Consider the following 26737-nt stretch of genomic DNA (forward strand, 5'->3'; position numbering starts at 1 on the left):
ATGCCTCCCTAGACCGTCACTGACCCACCACCAAACCGGTCAATCTGAACAATGTTAAAGGCAGCATAACATTCTCCATGGCTTCTCCAGACTGTTATGTATTGTATTAAACTACATGTTTCAAATGCCGATAGTAACCAGTAGGTGGCACCAAGCAAGATATAGTATATGTGGTGCACCCTAGAGTTGTTGTTGTTGAATGCAATAAAGAAATGAGTGTTTGGATACTCCGCACCATTACAGGCAAGTATGGGGCCGCCGTTGCGGAAAATGAATCATACTGATGATGACTGCTGGTATAAAGACCGTGACTGCCACCAGTGTGGAAAAAAGGCCACACTAAGAACATGTGTAGGAACAAAACCAAAAGCTATCAGGACAGAGAAAAGAAATGGAAAGAGGAAATCTTACTCAGAAGGATTATGCAGTTAAGCGAAGGGTGCAAAATAAGAGAATTCATCATGTCGAGGCAGGGAAAGATGAAAGTGAGAATGAAGAAAATAAATCTGATACTGACAATGAGTTAGGACTGTATTCTTTGTCTCAACAAGGCAAATATTCACGAATTTCCGTGCTGCCTATAGTAAACGGAAGAAAATGGAAATGGAATTGGATACAGGGGCTGCAGTGTCTTTAATTCCCTGGGAGCAATATAGAAGCACACTGAGCCAAGTGGCTCTGCAACCCACGGATGTCATGCTAAAGACATACACTGGGGCCGCTGGCACCTGAAGGGGTTATCAAAGTGCAAGTCAAATTAAATAATCAGTGTGCTAAGTTGCCTTTGTATGTAGTGAAAGTAGATGCACCCCACTCCAGTCAATGGTATCAACTCTTTCATCCTCCAGGAACTGCCTACATACTCTCGCCACATAAGGCTGGGCATTATCGTACACCAGGAGGAACCCAGGACCCACTGCACCAGCATAGGGTCTGACAATGGGTCCAAGGATTTCATCCCGATACCTAATGGCAATCAAGGTGCCATTGTCTAGCCTGTAGAGGTCTGTGCGTCCCTCCATGGATATGCCTCCCTAGACCGTCACTGACCCACCACCAAACCGGTCAATCTGAACAATGTTAAAGGCAGCATAACATTCTCCATGGCTTCTCCAGACCCTTTCACGTCTGTCACATGTGCTCAGGGTGAACCTGCTCTCATCTGTGAAAAGCATATTTGTCAAAAACTTAAGGGAAAGCTTAATCATCACAGTCTAACACCAAGTCAATTAAGCTTCAGGGATATCAATCTGTTCAATTAGGTAGTGTAAGCAATTGAGAATCAACTTCACCTGCTTTGCTGTAAGTGACAACAGGAGAGGCAACAGCAAAACACCTCAAAAAAGGCAATGGTTTTGCAGGTGGTGGCCACAGATGATTGCTCTCTCCTTATCCTTCCTGACTGATTTCTTCTTTAGTTTTGTATTTTGCTAGTGTCCTTGTCACTACTGGTAGCATGACACAGTACCTGCAGTCAATTCAGGTTGCACAGGTAGTCCAGCTCCTCCAGGATGACATATTCTTGCCATCGCATGAAGGTTTGCTGTTTTTCCAGCGCAGTCTCAAGAGGATGGAGGAGATACTAGGAGATGCGCTGTTACATAAGGAGAGCTGGACATGGCTGTACAAGGGCATCATCCAGGCAGCAAGAGGTATCTGCTTCTTTTGTGCGCGGAGGAGCACTACCAGATCCCAACAAAATGACCTGCACCTGGCTACTAGTGAACATGTTTCTGACCAAACTGTTAGAAACAGACTCCATTAGAGTGACATGAGGGCCTGACATACCCTAGTGAAACCTGTACTCACAGCTTATTACCATGCAGCTCGATTGGCATTTGCCATGTAATACATAATTCTCTTTACAGATGAGAGCAGGTTCACCCTGAACACATGTACAGACGTGGGCAACGTTATGCAGCCTGCAAGATCATCCAGCATTACCAGTTTGGCAGTGGGTCCATGATGGCTTGGGGAGGTATACTGTGGAAGTCTGTATGATGCCATTAATTGGCCCACATGTTCCCCAGACCTGAATCCAAATGAGAACCTCTGGTACGTTATGTATTGGTGCATCCAATGCCACCAGGTACTGCCACAAAATGTCCAGGAGCACACTGATACCCTGATCCAGGTCTGAGAGGAGATCTCCCAGGAGACCATCTTACCAGGACCATGCCCAGACATTGTCAGGAGTGCATACAGGAACGTGGGAGCCACACACGCTACTGAGTCACATTAGGAGTTGCCTTGATAAAATTCACTGAAGCTGGATCAGCCTGAATTTGGTGATTTTGGTTTCCATTGACCATTGTTACATCACTTTGTTCTCAAAGAATTAGACAGTATTACTCAGTAAAGATTTTTTACTTGAATATTTTGTTCATCAAGATCCAATGTGTGTTCCCTTAATTTTTTATTATTTAATCAATAGTAATCATTATTATTATTATTATTATTATTATTATTATTATTATTATTATTATTATTAGTATTTGGATTCTTGTAATGCTGTTTAGTTTTTTTTACATTTATTTTATTGATATGCATTAACTGCATCTATTTGTTTGATTACTATTTCTGTGTTCGGTTTATGGACATTTCCTTGAGCGTATTACCATATTTATGCGTGTACCACGCGCACATTTTTTCCTGAAAATTAGCATTTGAAAATCAGGTGCACGTCATACACGAGGAAATGTAATTCTGTAATGTTTACTTCTTCTGCCTGGGCTCGCTCGCTTGCTCGCCCTCTCTCTCTTGCTCATGCACTCGTGCTCTCTCTCTCGCTCGCTTGCTCTCGCTCTCTCTCGCTTGCGCTCTCTCTCTCTCTCTCTAAATGCTTCCTATACAATCACAACGCGCGTCATACATGGGGCAAAATGATTTTCTTTGTAAAAATTAGGGTGCGCGTCTTACACGAGGGCGTGTGGTACACAAGTAAATATGGTATTTTTGTACTGTATATTTTCTATTTATTATCTACTTTAAATATATTACCTTGAATTATGCATTATTATTACTTACTATACTGCGGTGGGCTGGTGCCCTGCCCGGGGTTTGTTTCCTGCCTGGCTCCCTGTGTTGGCTGGGATTGGCTGCAGCAGACCCCCATGACCCTGTAGTTAGGATATAGCGGGTTGGAAAAAGGATGGATGGATTATTTACTATATTGACTCCTGCTTATTCTCATCATGATTAGCATGCCCATGCCCACTAGTCATGTAGAATTATTTCTTGTAACTAGCCACAACATAATCAAATAAGAAGTTGTATGGGTGAGCTCCTGTGTGTGCAATAGTTGACAACCTATGAGTGCTCAGCCAGAAGTACAAAGCAATACACATAGGTAAGCAGGTTTAAGGATGTGTCTACCTAGATGTCTTTATGGATTTGTCTGTCTATCTAAGAGACTCTAAATGCTGTTCATAGACATATAGCCGCGTGCATCTCTGGAATAAGGGTCCTGTTCTACTTTAACAGGCTGAGAGAATTAGACCTCTTTAGGTTATGTGGGTATCTAAAGTTGGTCTTTGCAAACCTCATAGACAACAATAAAACTGACTCAATAAAATTTATTCAGATGAAAAGTGAATTAATTATGCAAGCACAACATAAATTAGATGGAAGTATATTCAAGGTGGAAGTCTCAGACAAAGACCTCTAACTTAAGTAGCTGAAGTAAAGATTTTAGAAAAACTTGTTTACGACAGTAGCTAACCCAATTAGCTTGGTAGACACATTGGACTTCTCTCATTTATCATCCACTTTTAATTATTATGTCAATCTAGATAAATGTATATGTAGCCAATAGTCACTTTAAACAACGGCAAATATAAGTGTTTCTCGTATAACAATCAAAAGGTTGGACATTGTTTTTACAAAAAAATACAATCTGCAACATTTACATTCAACAGTTAAATATTTTAATAAGGCATTCTGCTAAAAAAAAAATCAAATCAAAATTGCATTCATGAAAGTAATACAAATAAAGAAATAAGCCCAAAGCAGGTTAAGTCCGAATGAGTGCTCTTACAGCATATTTTAATCTCTCCGAGGACACATTTAATAAATGCACAGACGCTCCTTCGAGCTATTACTGGAAGGAAATTAGATGACCTAATAAAATCTAGCCTTTCAGTGAACTCTGACTCACCAATGCACAGCAGAGCACAGCTACGAAAATAAGACACATCCTACTTTACTTGGAATCTGCCACAGACTGGGATAAGAGAAAAAAAAAACTTTAAAACAGAAGACAAAACAGCTTGCTTTACTACCAACACAAGAAAAGCAACACTTTTTTTTTGGTTTGCCACTGTTCAACAGGGACTTCATAGTCTAAAGCACTGCATTAGTCTTGGTAATCTTGTTAATTTACAGTAAAATTAATCCATTTACTATTGTTGTGCTTCAATAACACCTTCAGTCAAAACTCCAGGATGCTGTGCAAGTGCTTGAACACTACAGACAATAATCAGCACCGGTGTAAAAAGAATCCAAAGGAATCTGGCAACTCGGGAACTAATGAAAAAGTGGTCAAAAAAAGCTGGATGGAAAAGCTTATACAAGCAGCAAAAAGTGACACTAAGGTCAATAAGTAAAAGAAACTGGAGTAACAGAATTCTAAGATCAGGAATAAAGAAAAGTAGAAAGTTGTGGGATAACTCTAAATTCCACCTATCAGTGGAAGCAGAGGTCAGACTTGAATAGACAGCCTAAGTGATAGGGGAGATGGGGGAGATGCAGAATAAAGGATTAATCACTTAGTTGACCGCTTTAAGAAACAAAGAGAAAGTGGAGTAGCTAAAGATAGAAAACATGTACTTGACATCCACAATATGCCTTCTATTATGATTGCTATTCTTTATTTTTTTTGTATATGTTTTTCTGAACCTATTTTGCTAATCTTTATATACAATTATAGTTTTTCTAGGTCACAGAATTTATTTAGTTTTAAAATGTTGCATTCAGATAGTTATGATTTTTTGCGTGTTATTTCAACGCCATATTGATTTTCTTACATACCATCATGTTAATAATTCTGTTGTTAGGGCATACTCTGATTGTGGTGCCTGATGTTACTGATGTGCCAAGTTAAAAGGTCACCTGTGATTACCTTTCTTTACTCGATTTTGCAGATAATTAAAAAAGAAAAATCTGTGTGGTTGTTGGTTTGCTCTTTATTATTATTAATAGGCTGAGTTTTGACTTTGACTTTAATTGTTAATTTTTGAGTAGACTTCAATGACAAGTAGGACAGTTTCTCGGCTATGATATTTCTGTTTGTATTTAGTGATGTTTCTTCTCCCGGTCTCTTCCATTAGTCAAAGTTTGCCTCCTTTTATCGCAAACATAACACAGTCAGGAGTTGAGGGTTGCTGCTAGAGATCTATCAGGTTTTGCTGAGACCCAAACATCCTTTGTACTTTAGATGTCAAACATGGTCTATGGCAGTCTTTTTTGAATTATGACAGTTTGGATGAGACTTTTCAAAAGTAGAAACCCCCCAGAAAGTCAAGGACTTAATTATAGTTGTTTCACTGAAATGTTTAATGGGGAAACAATTTTTGTTTTTTTATGAGTTTTACAGGGTTTCTGGGGTGAAAAGTTTTTGAAAACATCAGCACTAGTGCAGTGATTCCCAAGTTCAGTCCAGGAGGACCACTACACACTGAAGGTTTTCATGCCAACCATTTTAACTTTTAATTGGACTCCTCATTTAACTAAAGAAGCTGTTATTTCTCAGTCTCTGTGTTTACAAAATAGACAAACCAGGATTTCTAAATTTGTATTAGTGGACATTTATGTATGTGACATGGAAATAGTAAAAAGATATAAAACAAGGATTTTAACAGCAAAAATGAAAAATAATATGTGGGGTATTTTTTAGCTTTTCTGTAAGGGGGGTAAAGTTACCCCTAAATATTCATCGATCCAAAATGTCCTTTCTTAGCTGATATCTACTGGCCTAGATGTTCCAAATTTCCAAATATATAAAATCCAACGTCTGTGCTTTTCACGAGAGAACTACTTAATGGATTTAGATCAGGTTTTTTTTCTATAATTTGCTTGAACATTCCAGTTGATTTTGCGACTTCACTCATCGCACTAAGTATCATAGTTCTCTTGTGGTACAGATTTATTTGCGTGAATCCGAGAGAGACGCAGTGGGCCGAGGGGAGGGGCCCTCCTTACTCACGCACCTGCCTCGGGGCATACCTTACATCTGCTTAGGTAGCGAATGAGAGAACCACTTAATGGATTTAGATCTGGCTTTTTTCTGGAATTTGCTTGAACATTCCAGTTGATTTTGCGACTTCTCTCATCATGATAAGAATCATAGTTCACTTGCAGGAGTGATATATTCACATTAATCCAAGACAGAGGCTGTGAGAGGGAGCGAAATGTCACGAGTGGGGAGTTGGGCAGGGCCCCCCTCACTGATCTGTTTCACTACTACGTGGGCAGAGCCATGGGGGGAACGGCTAGGATATATAAATATATATATATATTGTGGTCCCCGGCCGGGACGCCCAGGAGGACCGGAGGAGGACTTGTGCCTCCCCCAGACCGTGAGTGGGCGTCCGTCCTGGTTATGTAGGGGGCCTTGGGTAAAGGGCTTGGAAGCCCAGCCCTGTAGGGACCCGTGGCCACCGCCAGGCGGCGCCCCGATGCCGGAGTATCCCGTGTGGGACCCGGTCGGGGCTGGAGCCCGGCCGGGACGCCCAGGAGGACCGGAGGAGGGCTTGTGCCTCCTTCAGACCGCAAGGGGGCAATCGCCCTGGTTGTATTGGGGGCCACGGGTAGAGGGCTTGGAAGCCCAACCCTGTAGGGGCCGTGGCCACCGCCAGGCGGCGCCCAGGTGCCTGAGGAACCCTGGAGCCCAGCACTTCCGCCACACCAGGAAGTGCTGGGGGGAAGAGAACAGGGACACCGGACGGCTTCCGGGTGCGCAGCCGGCACTTCCGCCACACTGGGGTGTGGCCATGACTGATTGCCGGGAAGCAGCTGGAGCCCATCCGAGTTCCCATATAAGGGGCCGTCTCCCTCCAGTCAGCAGTGGATGTCGCGTGGAAGAGGACAGAGCTGGAGAGAGGACGGGAGGCGGTCGAGAGAGAGACACAGTGACTGAGAGTGTGGCCTGGACTTTGGGGAATCGGTGCAAGAGGCACTGGGGTTTGTGAGCACGAATTTGTATATATTACTTGTAAATAAATGGTGTGTGGTGGAACTATGTAGTCCGTCTGCCTGTGTCCGGGTCCCAGTTCACAATATATACTGTCAGGGATGCCAGGGGCAATGACCCGGCTGGGACGCTTTGAGGGACCGGAAGAGGATCTATGCTTGCCCTGGATCATGTGGGGGCCGCCATCCTGGTTGCTTTGGGGGCCACGGGTAGAGGGCTTGGAAGCCCACCCTGTAGGGACCTGTGGTCACTGCCAGGGGGCGCCCCAATGCCTTGGGGACCCTGGACCTCAGCACTTCCGCCACACAAGGAAGTACTGGGGGGAAGAGGAGCAGGGACACCCGGAGAGCTTCCGGGTGAACAGCCGGCACTTCCGCCACACTACGGCGTGTCCAGGAAGGAGTGCCAGGAAACATCTGGAGCCCATCGAGGATGAAATAAAAGGGGCTGTCTCCCTTCATTCGAGGCTGGAGTCGGGTGGAAGCAGGACAAAGCAGAAGAGAGAGTGGAGGCGGCCCGAAGAAGAAGGCGTTGAGTGGCCAGGACTTTGTGGGGGACTTTATTCTGTAAATAGTGTAAATAAACGTGTCGTGGTGATTTAACAACATGTCTGCCTGTCTGTGCCCGGCCCACATCCAAAATATATATATATATACACTCATAACGCAACACTCATAACAGTGACAAAACAATTACATTGACAATCAGGTTTGTTATTTTTAAAATTTTTCCTTATCATAACTTCTTTAACACACTACTTCTCCGCTGTGAAGCACGGGTATTTTAATAGTATATATATATATATATATATATATAGTCATACACATGTGAATAGGAGGCAGCTGAGGGGCTTGGAGATGAATGGTAATACCCTATACACTCACCCAAAGGATTATTAGGAGCACCATACTAATACGGTGTTTGACCCCCTTTCGCCTTCAGAACTGCCTTAATTCTGCGTGGCATTGATTCAACAAGGTGCTGAAAGCATTCTTTAGAAATGTTGGCTCATATTGATAGGATAGCATCTTGAAGTTGATGGAGATTTGTGGGATGCACATCCAGGGCACGAAGCTCCCGTTCCACCACATCCCAAAGATGCTCTATTGGGTTGAGATCTGGTGACTGTGGGTATCCTGCTGGAAGTAGCCATCAGAGGATGGGTACATGGTGGTCATGAAGGGATGGATATGGTCAGAAACAATGCTCAGGTAGCCTGTGACATTTAAATGATGCCCAATTGGCACTAAGGGGCCTAAAGTGTGCCAAGAAAACATCCCCCACACCATTACACCACCACCACCAGCCTGCACAGTGGTAACAAGTCATGATGGATCCATGTTCTCATTCTGTTTACGCCAAATTCTGACTCTACCATTTGAATGTCTCAACAGAAATCGAGACTCATCAGAACAGGCAACATTTTTCCAGTCTTCAACTGTCCAATTTTGGTGAGCTCGTGCAAATTGTAGCCTCTTTTTCCTATTTGTAGTGGAGATGAGTGGTACCCGGTGGTGTCTTCTGCTGTTGTAGCCCATCCGCCTCAAGGTTGTGCGTGTTGTGGCTTCACAAATTCTTTGCTGCATACCTCGGTTGTAACGAGTGGTTATTTCAGACAAAGTTACTCTTCTATCAGCTTGAATCAGTCGGCCCATTCTCCTCTGACCTCTAGCATCAACAAGGCATTTTCACCCACAGGACTGCCGCATACTGGATGTTTTTCCCTTTTCACACCATTCTTTGTAAATCCTAGAAATGGTTGTGCATGAAAATCCCAGTAACTGAGCAGATTTTGAAATACTAAGACCGGCCCGTCTGGCCCCAACAACCATGCCACGCTCAAAATTGCTTAAATCACCTTTCTTTCCCATTCAGACATTCAGTGTGGAGTTCAGGAGATTGTCATGACCAGGACCACACCCCTAAATGCATTGAAGCAACTGCCATGTGATTGGTTGATTAGATAATTGCATTAATGAGAAATTGAACAGGTGTTCCTAATAATCCTTTAGGTGAGTGAACAGTATATATATATATATATATATATATATATATATATATATATATATATATATATACACATATACAGTACACACAGACACACACAGAAGCACATATGTACATATATATGTAAATCTCTGACTACTGTGCTTCTTTGAATAAGTGAACAATAAATAAAAGATTAATTAAACAATGAGATCAATTCAAGGTGAAATGACTGACTGATTATGAAACCTCCTGAACTGAACTTGGTAACCACTGCTCTAGTGCACCCTAGCTGACTAACTTACTTTTTTTTATATACTGTAGTTCAAGTTTAAATTCACTCTTACTTGTACCTAGGACAATGAGATTCTTACTTGTCTCTCACTAACTAGCAACATTGCCATAATAAAACATAAAACATAACAATAAAACATATTCTTAAAGCTGCTTAATCAAATACAGGGTCAAAGAGGTGCAGGAAACAGCCCTGAACAGGGAGTCAGTCCATCACAGGGGCCACTCACACAAGTCCAATTTGGAACTGCTATTAACCTAACCAGCACGTCTTTGGGGAAGGAGGCGGAAAACTGAAATATCCAAAGGAGAATTAAGTCAAAGATAACATGGTGCAGGACTTAAAGCCAGATTCTATAAAGATCTATAAAGCTGCAGCACTAACCACTAAACTACTGTGCTGCCCTGTAGTAACAGCAGTATAATACCAACAACAGACAATGATGAATACATTAGATAACAGATATAAGAAATATGTGTCAGGTATGCCTTTGAACACATAATACAATAATAATGTCAAGCCAGGGGATGGGGATAGTAACAGTTACATTTCCCAAACATTTTTAACATGTCTGAGTAGTATTATAAGTGAACTTAATTAATTTTGTTAACCTGCCTATTGCATTACAGGGTCTAGAGGGTTAGTGTCTATTCTGGAAATGCCAGGAGTAAGGCAGGGCATGAACTAATGCTGGATGGTGTGCCAGTCTACTGTAAGGCACATTCACTTGTCAATTTGGAGGGGCCAAATATTCTAGCCTGCTTGTCTTTGAGCTTTGGGAAGACACAACAATACCTCGAGATGGCCCACACGAACACAAAGAAAATGTGCAGAGTCCACATATAGAGTGTGGGTATGCCAGGGATTTGAACCCAGTACTAGCTGGAGTAGTCAGGCAGCAGCTCTAACCTTTATTGCCTCCATGAACTTAATTAAAGATTACATTAAATACAGCCAAACTCATCCATTTTTATTTTTACTAGATCTCGATTACTTTACAGAGGTAGAATTGGCCTAGTACATGACTTTTAGTTAATTAATCTGAATGTAATAGTTTACTGCAATAACACTAAAAAAGACACAAGGAACTTTTGGTTAAAAAATAATATAAGTGAAAGGTGTATAAAAGCTGAATCTTTTTATGTATTTACTACTTAAACCTTTACTTGCTTGATCACTGTCACAAGGGGTTTTATTTGCTGGAACATACCGCTATTTTTTGAAGTAAGTGCACTCAACTAATATAGTAATATTGATAAAAATATTAAAAAAGTGTTATAATAGGATAGGTCTAGGCTCAGTATGATTCTGTACTGAATAAAACAGGATTAGAAAATGATCAGATAAGTGTACCACATGGTTTTCTTGAGTAATTATATTTTTGTTGAATAATTCTAATAACACACATTACTGGATAATCCAAAATTATATTTCCGTAGCAGTAGTAGCAGTAGTAGTGTCATGTGTACAAAGTAGATTAATGCAAGCTGAAAAGATTTAAGATGAAAATATCTTGATCAAAATAATAGAGCATGTCAAAATGATTAACAGTCTGTATGTATCAAAACAAGGAAAGTGAATACACCTTTTAATAATATGTCAACAGAAATGACTACCCTCATGCTTTTGTTAATTCATTGTTGAAAAATTGTTATGATATTGTTAGTTTGGAAAGTGCTGACTTTTTTTTAACCGCATATATATTTTAGGAAATTGGGAAGCTGCTGTCCATGTAATGAAGCTATTAGTATAAATGAGAAAGAGGAGCAGAGCAGTGCTACTTTAGAGTGACCCTGAAGTTGTCATTAAATACCTGATGAACTATAAACCTGCAATACTAATCAAAGAATGACTCCAGTTAAAATCTTTCAGTGTTGCGAGTGACACTTCTTCTATGAGCTCTGACACTTAAGGTGTCAAATTAAATATCATTCTGTCTTGATGGTTCTACAGGCTTTCAAAGAATTTAACACATTTACCATTCATTTTATCAAGCATTTAATCACATATCCTAATTCACTTGGCCCAAGAAATTCACTACTTTTCTTCATCAAGATTTTCAATATTTTGAACAGAAGCTCAAACAATAACCATTGTTATTGTGCTAGCAGCATTATGAACCTAATTAACCAACCATAAACCCAAGCATTCAAACATAACATGCGAAAACACAATTTCCCCTCAGGGACTAATACAGTGTACCAAATACAAAAAATAAATAAATGCATCATAGAGTAACGTTCTGACAAAAATCAGAAGTGGAAGGGAGATGTCCTGCAGTGACCCTGTTAGATAGTTAACCAGCAGTCTAGCAGAAACAATCAGTGCAGGAGCTCATATAGTTCAACTGATGATAAGGAGCTTAGCTGCATTTTTAACCAGCTCTGCCACCTAAAATACCTTTTAAACCAATGAAATCCAGAAGACACCCTAAATGAAAGCTTGACTTTGTTACAAACAAGGCATCTGCGGTTAACAAGCACGTTTTAATTTATAAAGCACTTTTCATGATTCAAGAACAAATGATAGAAATAAATAAACACAGTCTTTGTGCTAGTGGCTTAAGTGACACAACAAAGTGTGCTGGTGGTGTTGTTACACTGTCAAAAACCAACGGCCAAAGCACATGAGGAAAAAACAGGAATGACGGGTAACTTTGGATGGAAAAAATGGATCGACTCTTTGTCTTTAGTGACTCAAAAGGCAATCATCTTACCTTGAGGCCCGTACTGTCCACTCTGTGGTCCATATGCGTTTCCAGAGCTACCCTGCTGGTATGTTCCTATTCCAGGGTGCATGGACCCTCCAGGGGATGGATGCGGTGACATTGATGGTCCAGTCTGTTGTGAGCCATACTGGGACATGGGAGTGCTCCGCTGTATGCCAGGCATAAAACCTACAAGACAGATACAAGCAGGGTTGTGGTTTTGTTTGTTGTCACTTCATTGGCACTTCAGTATCCGAAAACAAATATAAAGCAAATTGGATTCAACAGCTACAGAATGGTTTACCTCATGAATCAAAGCCATACAAACCTTAGTGCCTTACATGTTAAACATCATCAACCAGGGATAACTAATGCATTTGAGATGCAAGCAAAAAATAACCTAGTACTTCTGGATCATTTGACTGCACTGTGGAAGCAGGAGGTTTAATCAAGAAGGGTCTGTTAATACCTTCAGTGAGAGGGATACTATGCTTAGACTGCAGTTCAAAAATCCCTTATTATACATAAAAATGACTTTTTGCAGATAAAGTGTTCCAAAGTGTGCAAGCAGTTGTCTACTAAGCAGTAAAAACAGACCACCCTGGCCAACTATTGAAAGCTTGGCCTAAAACTGGATCGGGCCAGAGATGGGCTAGGGAGATGCAGACAAACAAATCCTAAGATTTGCTTGTGATGATTTATTTAACTGTCAATTTGGGAAATGTAAAAATGGAGTCATTTTGTGAACATGCGGGTTTCAGTGACAGCTAAAGGTCATATCTCCTTGTGAAGTAAAGCAAAAGGAACTGAATGTTTGAACTGTCATTTTTATCTTTAGGCCTGTAGAACAGGACTGTTATATTTTGGAGTAACAGACTGACACAATCGCAGAAAGGAAAGTCCAGGTTAGGACGAAAATGAATCAATGAATGGGAAGATCTGGGCACTAGTGCACAAAATATTTCTTATATAAACAGAACGAGATTTGCAATAGAGTGGGAATCATCTTGACGGCAAAGAGGAAGGACTGAATCTATGTCATTGTTGCTAAATTGTTGTAAGAATTCCGTTGTTCTATTACTTACATTGGGCAGCACAGTGGCGCAGTGGTAGTGCTGCTGCCTCGCAGTTAGGAGACCCGGGTCCTCCCTGTGTGGAGTTTGCATGTTCTCCCCATGTCTGCATGGGTTTTCTCCGGGCGCTCCGGTTTCCGTCCAAAGACATGCCGGTTAGGTGGATTGGCGATTCTAAATTGGCCCTAGTGTGTGCTTGGTGTGTTTGTGTGTGTCCTGCGGTGGGTTGGCACCCTGCCCAGGATTGGTTCCTGCCTTGTGCCCTGTGTTGGCTGGGATTGGCTCCGGCAGACCCCCGTGACCCTGTGTTCGGATTCAGCGGGTTGGAAGATGGATGGATGGATGGATATTACTTACATTTTCCATTTAATATCCTAATTTTGTATTTTATTCTTGTGCTTCAATAAATTTGCTAAATGCTATAAATATTAATATGGTCTAGATTCTAATATCTTTGTGGTTTAATAGGTTCATGTGAGCAGGTGTCATCTTTTATGTTTCATTGAAGGGTTAAGGAGGATTACAGATGTTAAATACAGGTCAGTGAGGCAATGGCCTGCAACAGGTAACCAAACTTGTTAAAGTCTCAACACCAGGTGCCTACACCAAAGATCTGGAACTGCAGGGTGAACCTTAAAAGGCCGTAAGGTCACCATTGCTTCCATGTCTCTCACCCCTTAGCCTGGGAAAGACAGGCGGGTAACATGGGTATCCCTCCAGACCCATTTCTAGAGACTTGTAAGATGGTGGTCTTTTGCCTTGTTCTTAGTACGCAGGAGAGTACATCTGTGATGTGCAAGAAAAGAAGTCTACAGACATGAAGGCTCATTTTTGGATAGTTTTGGGGCGAGGTGGATTTCCTAACATGACTGAAAGTAAAAGACAATTAATTCAAAGTTAACCTGAGTAATCACAGACATTCTTTGGTTAAACACATCTTTACTGAAGTTAGTAGAATCTTCTAGGATGACAAACCCACATCCACATGGAATAAGAATGTTTTGAAGAGCATGGCACTGGTGTAGATCACATGCCACAGGCTTCCCAGATCTCAATTCAGGTAAGAGCATCAAAGCTCAAAATTATGGAATTTCTCAATAACAAATGGTGTTGCAAACCTGAGATACAGTTCTAGTCATTTTTAAGGAGCAACAAAGTTATTTTGGGGGCTTGCATTGCCCCATTACCTTGTTTAGATTTCACAGATGTTAATTTTATTTTGTTACTCACCCATACATATATACAGCATGCCATTCATAAAAATGTTTTCATACTTACCTGTATTATTGCACTTAAATCTGCATAAGCTAAATTGTGAGAACTGTCATTGTCTAAAATTACATATTGGCCTTGGCCTTGCATTACGCATACTATGTATTGGGTTGTTGAGTAAGTTGTAAGAAAGGCTGGCAGAAGCGTTAAATCATGGCATATTCTCTCTGTGAACAAAGCTGAGTCACTGGAATGCTAAAGGACATTATACCATGCAAATCCAGTTAATTTATTAAATCTCTGCAGCATTTATCTTTCTTGAACATGACTTTTATAGCTGGAGTTTTCATATTTCATGTAGTAATGGCATTTTTTTATGTTACCAATCTATGCCAAGCACTTACGTCTATAAAAACATAACCATGTTTCTTTTTCAGTGCTCCTAATGCTAAAAAGTGTTTATAAATAACATAGGAAACTTTGCTTATTACAACGCAGAAAAAGTTTTGAACCTGAATAAGAAAGAACTGTATTCTACAATGGCCAAAGATGAGTTCCTGTCTACAAATTACATGATTATGACCAATTATGATTTACAAATTACAAGTTTTCAGCATTTGTGGTTTATAGTGTATGTTTCTTGTTTCGGAAACCAACTGAGCATGGATGCCAAAACCAAGCCAACCAAGTGAACTTGGATACCAAAACCCACAAAAGCATGTTTTGTGTTATCACTAAATTTCTAATGATGCCTTTGGAGATTAATCCATGCCTAGTAAACATGTAGAAGAACCAGTTCCCTTAATATGCAACAACCAGGAGTTGAGCTGAGGAATTCTGCTGTGGCAGGATATTTCTCAGAAAGACACAAGGTCTGGCTGGGTTTCAGTATTGACAACATGAAAAAAATGTTACGACTATGGATTCATTTGTAATAGACAATTGTTGAGTGAAGCAATATGAGATATCAGACATTACAGGAATTAGTTATGGCTCCTTTTGAAACCATTTTTGAAAAGCACATCCAGTGTTCCAAGGGGAATCTGGACTTGGGAAATTTAAGAAGCCTTACATCACTTGGGGTGCAACATGAATACATCACTGTAACTCAGAGTCCACACAACAATGGAAACAATGGAATAATAGGAATTATCCAACATCATTGCAATTCAAGGTCTAGCCAGGGTCTGAAAAGTCCATATTGATTACAATTCTCAAAAAAAAAAACATAACTGGCCAGATTTGTTTTGACATCTGCAGAAGTCAGTCATGGAAAAAACAGTGAAGAAAGCTGTCAAGCTTCCCCTTCAGCTTCACAATCATGCTTCTTTTAACAGGTTGAAAAGGTTGCTCTGTGGACTTGAACAGATGTCACAGTCATCCAGTTCTCCAGATGTGGCTCAGTGTGAGTCCCACCTGCTCCCCAGTCTGAAGCGTAACCTCAATGAGAACTCACTTCATCAATGATGAAGACACAAAGTCAGTTACAGAACAGCAGTTGTAATGCAAGACAAAATGTTGTATCTGAGGTGCACAACAAAACAGTTACGTTTTCATAGAGATTCTCTTTCAAAACCAATCTTGTTTGTGTTCACCCTGTGATGGACAGGTGATTATTTCTGCCTTGTGCCTGATCCTTGCTGGGATAGATACCAGCATCCTGGTGACCTTGCGCTTTATAAGCAGGTTAAAAAAATGGATGGATGGGTGAATGCTTTTACTTCTCTTTACTTCAACTGTGGCTAAGTCCATAAACTAAGGGGAGGGCAAGAAAAATTAGCCATGTTTTACAGAAAGAATCAAACATAATAACTAAAAGCTTCAGGCCAGAATTTTTGCTAAGAAGATGACTCACCGGCTGGAATAGAACTGAAGCAGCTGAGGTCACAGAGTTGGTGTCCTCAGTAAAGCATGACTGAGCAAAGAACTGCATGTACATCTTGATGTCATCTAGAAACATGTTTTTTTTTAATGGAAATAATCATTGGAGTAAAAAATATCAGTATCCAAAAGATTAATGAGAAATCTTCCCCTTCAAAACCCATTTGTTCAATGATGAGTGGAACAGTAAGTGTTTAGCTTACTTTAATTAGTTAATGACAAGCAATGCCTCCGTGAACTCTGCTGCCATTTCCTAAGAATTTCAAATTTGTACTTTTTAAAACTACATTTCTGGCACTATTTCTGTTTCACCACAAAAAAAAAACAAAAACAAAAGTTAAGCATCACTTAAAGTTAAATGTCTTCTTAAGGGAAACAACAAGTCCTTTAGAGTGTGTGAGCTATTTGGGCAATGTGTAATAAACAAGGAAGAAAAGAGTCAGTTTGACAAAAAGCCAAAAGCAAAGGCAGAAACCAAAGGCAATTTGCAAGAACAGCTGTGTATCTTGACGGGTGATTTTGTTCAGTGTGATCTTCAGGACAGTATTGGTCATAGTAAATATTTTTTAGTAACTAACAGAGAATCTGCAGTCTGCATTGATAGAGTATCAGTGTGTGTCTTGTACTTATGAAGTTACACAAAGAAGAAACACCTTGTTGACTCACTGCTTGGACCTACAGCTTTCTAAGACCCACAGCCTTCTAAGACCTGCATTATATTACTTTAACTGTGGACTGTTTTCTCCTTCAAGTGTCTGGGCATTTTCCCACTGCTTCAATACACTCCCATTTTTGACTGCTAGCAAACCTAAGCATACTTACAGTGAAGGGGTGTGTAAGTCTGCCCTGAGCTGGATTGGTGTCCAACGCAAGGATGGAGAAGACAGGTTTAAAGGTTGGCCTAGTGGCTAAGAGGACTGTGTATACAGGAGATGTCAAAAGACAAGACTTGGGGTCACTAAGGTCCAAGCTGAAGGGAAAAAGCAGGCACTGCTGATAATGTTCTGGCAGGTAACCAGTTACAGATCTCCATGCTGAGAGGTGGCAGTCCATAATTTGACATCGGGAGTGTCCTTTATCTGTGGTGCAGCACGGCGTTCTCTAAATCTAGAATTATGAAATATGATTAAGAAAAGGTTTAAAACCATCTCAGGTTTTTTTGAGTGAAGAAAGAGGAGATGCATGTTTGTCAGGGAATGATCAGAATTATAAAAGTGTAATTGAATGGGGATTATGGCCAAACTTCTGCACAGACTTACCTGGTCTGCAGCCAAGAGCCCCACAGGTTACAAAAGCCCTAACGTTAATCAAAATGTTTGAAAAAATATTTGGTTTTCAAAGCTATATTCCTGACTGACCCAGTCCACTTTAATCCTTTTGTACCCAAGATAACTCTTCCACCACTAGTCACAAGGACATCTTCACATGGACATTTGGTGCGTGCCTAGTTTATGAAACTCCTTTGAACTGCAGGTAGTGACAAGGGTCAGCTGTAGTGACAGGATTTGCGGTGGCAGGAGATCTGAAAGTCGGCTGTCAGAACTGAAAGCACAGTTCTTCAGCAATGGCCAGTGACAGCATTATAGGTTCTAGTTATAGCGATAGTGAAGCATACAAAAGTGATGTTTTTGCATAAACAGTCAACACTGACACCATTTCTGAATGTAATGAGCAACTTTCAAGGCTACTGTTCACTGCTCTCTGCAGCACAAAGCAGATGTACGAGGAAGAATCAGAAAATAAAGGCAATTTAGCCTTTACTGGTAACTGTGATCAAATGAATTTAACAGTTCTATTACTTTTCCACATGATCTCCCTACAGGTCAATGCACAACTTTACTTTTTGACAGAAGAAGCTTTTCAGCTGCTCCTGAATCCAGGTCAGCACCACTTCCTTAAATGCATCATTAGAGGTGATCCTGTGACCATGTAGAGCCAAATGGTGATTTTCTTGGTGGAGGGCTGGCATTGGAATCTCTTCTTTACTGGAGAAGACTGGTGTTTCCACTGAATGCTTTGACTCTTGCTTTTTGGCTCACAGTGATGGACCCATGTCTCATCCCTGGCAACAATCTTCTTCAAAAGACTTGGACTTCTTCATAATGTTTAAGAAGTTGGGTCACAATGTCCACGCACTTTTGCCTGTTCAGATCAGTAACCTGTTTGGGTACCTAACTTGTGAAAACTTTATTGTACCCCAAGTCAACAAGTCATGCGCTATGGCATGTGCTGCTCCACAGCTGATATCTAAATATGCAATAACAGAGGACAAAGTAATCCATCAGTCTTCTTTTATGAAGGCTTTCGCCCTGTCGATGTGGGCTTATATGTGCGATGCTAAAGATTGACCAGATTCAGCTTCATCCATTACCCTTGTTCTTCTTGCTTCAAACCTTTCTACCTATTCATAAACTTTTCCTTAAATCATGCTGTTTTCACTGCTGTACTGAGTCAACATCCCTCGGTGAATTTCAGCAGGATTCACTCCTTCTGCCCAAATAAATCTCACTGCAGTTCTTTGTTCAACAATGGTGCAATGCCACAGCAGAGCATCCATGTTCATTTGACCTTGATCTAAACTAGGCTAATGGCAGAGCACAGCACTATGTGTTTTTAAACTACCCATAAGCCATTGCAAACATGGTGCATCAAGCTTCTATTTGTTGCGGTTACCACATAATTTTCAAATTACCTTTACTTTTTGATTTACCCTCATATCAAGTACCACTGATGACTTACAGAATTTCAGTCTGTTAAAAAATGATAGGATATTATACCTGTAATTGTGAATGAACATGATAGACATGGACAGCAACTCATAGAGGATAACACGCGGAAATTGAATTACAGGGTGTGCATGCAGTCTGGTGTCAGTGATACAATAATTGTAAATACCACATATACTAGCGTACAAGTCAGGTCTTGAAACCCAAAAAATCGATCATAAAATCAGACCACGACTTATACACCCATTCAAATATATACAACACTTAGTTTTGTTTTTTTTTTACACCTTCTTGCTACTTCCAATCTTGTACCAGTTTTTCAGACACATTGAATTTTGTTGCAGCAGTGGTTACCAATTTCTTTTGCCACTTTAACGACATTTAATTTAAAACCAGCTTCGTATTTTCTTCTGATCGAACGCTCCATTGTAGATAAGGGATGCTCTTAAAAGGCGCATGAGGGTGTGAGATACGAAAAATGCAAAACAGTTCAAAAGCCGCTTCGGTATAGTTCAGGTATTACCGTGTGATCACGTAGGCACAATATATAGAAAAAAAGGCAGCGTGCCCTGTGCTAACTCTCTCAGGTGGGCATTAGCATATCAATCTCTTGGACCAATAGCATGAGTTTTCCACATTCGACTTATATGACTGACATTATAAAATACCAGAAATTATATGGTAAAATCAACCCCGACTTATCTGTGGGAGAACTTAAATGCAAGTACAGTATATATGGTAATTCAAAAGTGTAATGTTAAAATTTACAGATCAACAAAACCTTTATTTGAAACACCATATGGGTCATCCTGGATAAAACATTATGAGTGAAAAACATTTAAGCTTACTTGTAAGCCTTTTGGTCACTTTTTGGATTTCAATAACTACTCTGTCACAGCAGTGATAAATCTTTTTTTGAAAATGAAATTGTTCTCTACACACCTGACACCTTTACATACCTGAGCAAAATGTTGTTATTGGAAAATCACATGGCTTGGAAAAGTCAAATCAGTACAAACCACATCCCCCTCCGTTACTCACATGGCCCTCTCTCTTTATACTGAAGAACTGCTAAAGTTTATTGGCAGCTGGACAAATGTGCCAGAAACTGCAAACTGGTGAAGACCTAAATCTGCTGATGTGTTTTTATTTTTAAATATTTAATTGCATTTAATATATTTTTCATTTTTTATTTAGTTCTACCCAACCAAGTGAATATACCTGATATTATGATCATAAAGATCCAGAATAATGTTTTTCAATATTTTTCTCTCCCACACTGAAATGGATCAGACTTTGTATTTTTAATACTTGACATGGCATACTGTGCTGTGTTCGTAGTCAAGTAGAATTTTAAGTTGAAATTGCATATTCTGTCCCTTGTTCTCAACACCCGTCTCAAAATCTCATGCTCTTTCTGTGGAGTTTGCTGCTATCCCAGGGGTCCTCAATCCCAGTCCTGGAGAGCCGCAGTGGCTGCAGGTTTTTGTTCCGACCTGGTTGCTTAATTAGAAAGCAATTCTTGCCAATAAAGCACTAACAAGCTATGAAATTAAATTAACTCTGCTATGTCAGGTCATTCTCATATCCTAAATTTTCTTTCCCTTTCTATCATGCAAATGATTTGAAGGCTAAAATGGACGAGTAATTCTCAGTCCTTCACTTTTTTCTCTTCATTTTTCTTCCAAGTATTTAATTAAACCCAATAGTGCAGATAAATACACACAGGTGTACATGTAAATAAGCTAAATGGAGAAATGCTGCTCTCTCTTGTCATTTGCATGTTATTGATAATAAGGAGCAATTAAAATAGCTGTTTAAGACAAAATTAAGCAATAAGGGCTCAAAATCACTAAAGTGAAGTAGAAGTGTTACTTTAGCAATAAGTGCTTTTTATTAAGCAACTGGGTTGGAGCAAAAACCTGCAGCCACTGCGGCTCTCCAGGACCGTGATTGAGGACCCCTGTGATATCCATATACTGGTTGAATACTTCTGCACTACATGCTGTTCTTGTGTCATGCCCATTCAACTTTAGTGGCTTTGACATTACATACTATGTACTTTTTTGTCTGTGGGGACCAAACAATGAAGTCCAGGGTCTCCCCACCTCCTATGTCCACCCCTGAATGGAGTGCTTCTGGGTGTGTGATATCTCACCATTCTTCTGTTCATATGCTGTGCTCACTGTTGTGCTGTCACAGGCTGCATGACAATATTCTTCATGTCCACACCAGGAAATATGGACCATAAGTGAAGTAATGAGTTGAGGCCTCAGAACGCTTCAAATGCAATGTAGAAAACCCTTCTCTTTCTTTATGTGACCATGCAAGCCAGCCTTCAAACAGGTTCATGTATATTGGATTAGAAAGTTCAAAAGTAGTGAGTGATAGCTGAGTAGCCTGCCTTCCAATCACACATAAAATCTTAATAACTGCAGTGACAAATGCATGTATAATCATGATTTATAAAGGCAGCAACCATTTCTGGCACATGTTATCTACAAGGCACCCTGCATATTGTGGTAAAGCAGTTGAATGCAGAGGTTTATAATAGGCTACAAGCCCAAACAGCTAGGAATTATTTATTCTAAAAACTCAGAGGTGTTAAAATCTAAATGGCAGAGGTATACAAGTGCTGCTTTAATACTGTATATTTATTTGAAATATGTAAAACAGAATCTAATAAAAAATGTGCTGGATTACAAATAATAACACTGGAAACAGTGAGCAGAGTCTCAGACATATAGGTGAATTGTGTTAGATGCAATTCAAAATGCAATTTCATGTTCAATGTGATTTACAGGAAATGTAATTAAAATGGGAAATAAGTCACCCAGTACTTCTGTATATTTTTCCCATTTATAAAGCAACTCTGAGCACAACAGAAAAACTTATACGAGATGGGGGAAAAACAAATCAAAGCACAATACACTATATTGAGTCAAGTAAGTAGTTCAGAGAGATGAAAGGGACCAAGGCAATATAAAACCTTATAGCCCTACACAGACAACACAGCTGGAACACTTGTATAGTTATTGGACAGATATACATTTGGGACATGGATTCAATAAGATCTCCCTCGGCTTCACTTTATACCGCTAAAGAAGGATCACATCACTATTGTCCAAGTTATGTGAAACTCCAAATCAGTTTAGGAGAGCCAACGTTTATTGAGTAATATTTTCACATAAAAAAGTGCTGGGCACTGTGATGAAAACAAGAAGTGAAAGATGGCCAACAGTTTACACAGACTGAAGTTATGAAATTTTCCTCTGAGACAAAAAGAGTTATATAGCAGAGGAATTAATGTGGACAACCAAACCAACACAAGAATTTCTAGAGGAAGGAAGGAAGGGAAGAAAGGAAGTGATGTACTCAAGGACATCAGTGGAAAATAAGGGGAAGTGCATTTATGGCTTTTTTACGCAAAGAGTTGTGGGAATCTGGAACAAACTACCGAGATATGTAGTCGTAGCAGAGACTTTTAAGAAGTATCTTTATGAGATATTGGGGCAACGTAGACATTAGCTAAACAAACAAGCTTGATAGGCTGAAAGGTCTCTTCTTGTTGTCACATTTCGTATGTTCTTATGGTCATTGCAGGGCCACGCTGGATTTAATATTTTAGTAAAATAATGGAGACACTCCAAAGATTGTAAACACTAGATTGCCTTCAGATACTTAATGAAATCAAGATCCTGAGAAAATTCTTCGAACTGTATGAACATATAAGATGATGCCAAGAGACTAGGATAAAACACATGCCTGAAAATCCAAAAGTTCCTTTGCAATAATGTGCCAGAACAAATGTAAACATTATCCAAGGTGAATGATGGCATACAGTATGTTACAAGATTCTTCTTCTTTGGTCATTACTCCCTTCACAGCATATCCATACTGGGCTTGGATTTTGTAGAAGGTCATTGCAAAACACAATTTTACAGGAAACTATAATTTTTTAATAATTACATAAGTAAGCCACTATGTTCCTTATAAAGTGCTCTATGTTCCCTTTTAAACTACCCTGAAGCTGTTATCTCACCGCTCACACCCTTGCGGCACAGCAGTTTGGAAGAGCTGAGCAGCTGTTATTGTGCTTTTTACCCTTTAATAATGCACCTGCGGCTCCCAAAACTCCACAGGTCAACCGCCCCAGAGGTCATTGTTTATGTGTTGGTGCTTCGCAATGCCCAATACTTCATAGGAATCCACCACCCATAGACCCCAACCCATTTGTCATTCATGTAAGATTGCATCGTGCGCTTGATACTTCAGGCCAGGATGTTGATAGAGCAGAACAGATAACCAAGATGAGTGCCGGTCTGCATCTAATTCTGCCAGTAGTCAACAGCAGAAAACAGCACTTTGACTTTTGAATCTGCTTTGTGCCTTGCCAAACTTTCTCTTTACATTTCAAAATGTGATTATGTCTCTTTTCTCGTATCCAGGACACTGTCTCATCTTCACTTGTCTGTCCACCCTATTGTTTGCTGGTGCTATTTGTGTGGCCTGTCAGTCAGTTCTGCTGTTTCCTTCATTTGCATAAAGCACACTTTCATGTATGTTTGCATAATATTAATACATTTATTTACGTTGACTAATTTTCTTTTCTTTTTATAACATCATGAAATTTCAATTAAATTCGCCAAGACATTTTTGATATTTTGAGGTAATTTTTCTATTGTGTGTGGGGGGTTACCCTATTGATATATTATAATGTCCTTTATTTTAGCAGATGCCTATTGACCCAGATGTACCATCCTGCCATATTTCAGCTTTATAGCTAAACAGGAAATAGTGCTTTTATTGATGAGTGAGCGAGTGAATGAGTATGTCTGTCAGCCAGCCTATCAACTTTGCATCATATACAGTGGTGTGAAAAACTATTTGCCCCCTTCCTGATTTCTTATTCTTTTGCATGTTTGTCACACAAAATGTTTTTAATCATCAAACACATTTAACCATTAGTCAAATATAACACAAGTAAACACAAAATGCAGTTTTTAAATGATGGTTTTTATTATTTAGGGAGAAGAAAAATCCAAACCTACATGGCCCTGTGTGAAAAAGTAATTGCCCCTTGTTAAAAATAACCTAACTGTGGTGTATCACACCTGAGTTCAATTTCCGTAGCCACCCCAGGCCTGATTACTGCCACACCTGTTTCAATCAAGAAATCACTTAAATAGGAGCTGCCTGACACAGTGAAGTAGACCAAAAGCACCTCAAAAGCTAGACATCATGCCAAGATCCAAAGAAATTCAGGAACAAATGAGAACAGAAGTAATTGAGATCTATCAGTCTGGTAAAGGTTATAAAGCCATTTCTAAAGCTTTGGGACTCCAGCGAACCACAGTGAGAGCCATTATCCACAAATGGCAAAAACATGGAACAGTGGTGAACCTTCCCAGGAGTGGCCGGCCGACCAAAATTACCCCAAGAGCACAGAGACGACTCATCCGAGAGGTCACAAAAGACCCCAGGACAACGTCTAAAGAACTGCAGGCCTCACTTGCCTCAATTAAGGTCAGTGTTCACGACTCCACCATAAGAAAGAGACTGGGCAAAACGGCCTGCATGGCAGATTTCCAAGACGCAAACCACTGTTAAGCAAAAGAACATTAGGGCTCGTCTCAATTTTGCTAAGAAACATCTCAATGATTGCCAAGACTTTTGGGAAAATACCTTGTGGACTGATGAGACAAAAGTTGAACTTTTGGAAGGCAAATGTCCCGTTACATCTGGCGTAAAAGGAACACAGCATTTCAGAAAAGAACATCATACCAACAGTAAAATATGGTGGTGGTAGTGTGATGGTCTGGGGTTGTTTTGCTGCTTCAGGACCTGGAAGGCTTGCTGTGATAGATGGAACCATGAATTCTACTGTCTACCAAAAATCCTGAAGGAGAATGTCCGCCATCTGTTCATCAACTCAAGCTGAAGCGATCTTGGGTGCTGCAACAGGACAATGACCCAAAACACACCAGCAAATCCACCTCTGAATGGCTGAAGAAAAACAAAATGAAGACTTTGGAGTGGCCTAGTCAAAGTCCTGACCTGAATCCAATTGAGATGCTATGGCATGACCTTAAAAAGGCGGTTCATGCTAGAAAACCCTCAAATAAAGCTGAATTACAACAATTCTGCAAAGATGAGTGGGCCAAAATTCCTCCAGAGCGCTGTAAAAGACTCATTGCAAGTTATCGCAAACGCTTGATTGCAGTTATTGCTGCTAAGGGTGGCCCAACCAGTTATTAGGTTCAGGGGGCAATTACTTTTTCACACTGGGCCATGTAGGTTTGGATTTTTTCTCCCTAAATAATAAAACCATCATTTAAAAACTGCATTTTGTGTTTACTTGTGTTATATTTGACTAATGGTTAAATGTGTTTGATGATCAGAAACATTTTGTGTGACAAACATGCAAAAGAATAAGAAATCAGGAAGGGGCAAATAGTTTTTCACACCACTGTATATATATATATATATATATATATATATATATATATATATATATATATATATATAATATATATATATAAAATAATTTATTAAGTATTATTTTTAATGACTACGGTGGGCTGGCACCCTGACCGGAATTTGTTTCCTGCCTTGCACCCTGTGTGGGCTGGGAATGGCTTCAGCAGACACCTGTGACCCTGTAGTTAGGATATAGCGGGTTGGATAATGGATGGATGGGTTATTTTTAATGATGTATTTATGTGTTCCTTTATTATAATTTCCAGGAAAAAGTATACATTTACACATAAATATATATGAAGAAAAATAACTTTCCTTATAGTTTATACATGATTAAAAATGTGGAAAACATACAGCAAGTACAATGTGTTTCATAGTTCCTTTCTCTTAACATTTTCTGGAGCCTGTTTTACTTTTCCTACTCGAAATATGGGACAGCATATTAGCAGACTAGTTAGCAGTGCTGTCTCAAAAGCCGAAACCTGGACAGGGCACTATCTACTTGTATATAATGGGTGCATGTTCTCATCTTGTCTGTGCAGGTTTTTTTTCAGGCGCTCTGGCTTTCCTTCCATATCTCAAAGATGCATGACTGCCTGAATGCTGCAGGTGTATGAGTAGGCCTTAGGATGGACTCCAAGTAAGGGCATCCTGTTACCCTAAATTGGATTATGGGGGGTTTGATAATGTACAGACAGCTATATTAATAGTTTGTTATCAGACATCACTTTTATGCAAAGTACTCCATTGCCACATCTTTTTCACTGTAAATTAACTGCTGTCTAGTTTTTTTGCTCATTTACTGTCCATGAAATATTTCAGGCTTTTGCCAAAACAGTATCCTTGCCAGACCACAGGTTAATGAAAACACATTAGCAGTGGAAGTGGTGCCAATCATTTAGCCCGCTCACACAGGACTAATTTAGAATTTGTAATTACCCAACACTCAGGTTTCAAGGTGTGGATGGAAAACCTATAAAGATATGGGAAGCACATGTGAACTCTATATGGACAGCAATTGGATATGGGATGCATACCCAAGATTCTAGCTAGACTTACTATTATAAATTTGTCAGCAAAATATGCAGAATGCATTGTTAATGTACATCTGTGCAAACTGGCTGTTGAAAGGGAATGCATAAAGTGTAACTGAATTTTTTTTAGCTTCATAGTTTTATATTAAACGCT

The 26737-nt window shown here is 39.9% G+C and overlaps 1 protein-coding gene across 4 annotated transcripts in view; it reads right to left on the reverse strand.

Moving 5' to 3' along the window:
- Window positions 1–26737, reverse strand: part of arid1b (AT rich interactive domain 1B (SWI1-like)) — a 717470-nt gene that overhangs the window by 195424 nt on the left and 495309 nt on the right. For all 4 annotated transcript variants that reach the window (XM_039748144.1, XM_039748142.1, XM_039748145.1 and 1 more), the window contains exon 7: window positions 12187–12366. In XM_039748144.1, the coding sequence (XP_039604078.1) occupies window positions 12187–12366 (180 nt within the window). The remainder of the gene's footprint in view (window positions 1–12186; window positions 12367–26737) is intronic.

The sequence above is a fragment of the Polypterus senegalus genome, chromosome 3 (assembly GCF_016835505.1).
Source record: "Polypterus senegalus isolate Bchr_013 chromosome 3, ASM1683550v1, whole genome shotgun sequence".
In the NCBI taxonomy this organism is placed as follows: domain Eukaryota; kingdom Metazoa; phylum Chordata; class Cladistia; order Polypteriformes; family Polypteridae; genus Polypterus; species Polypterus senegalus.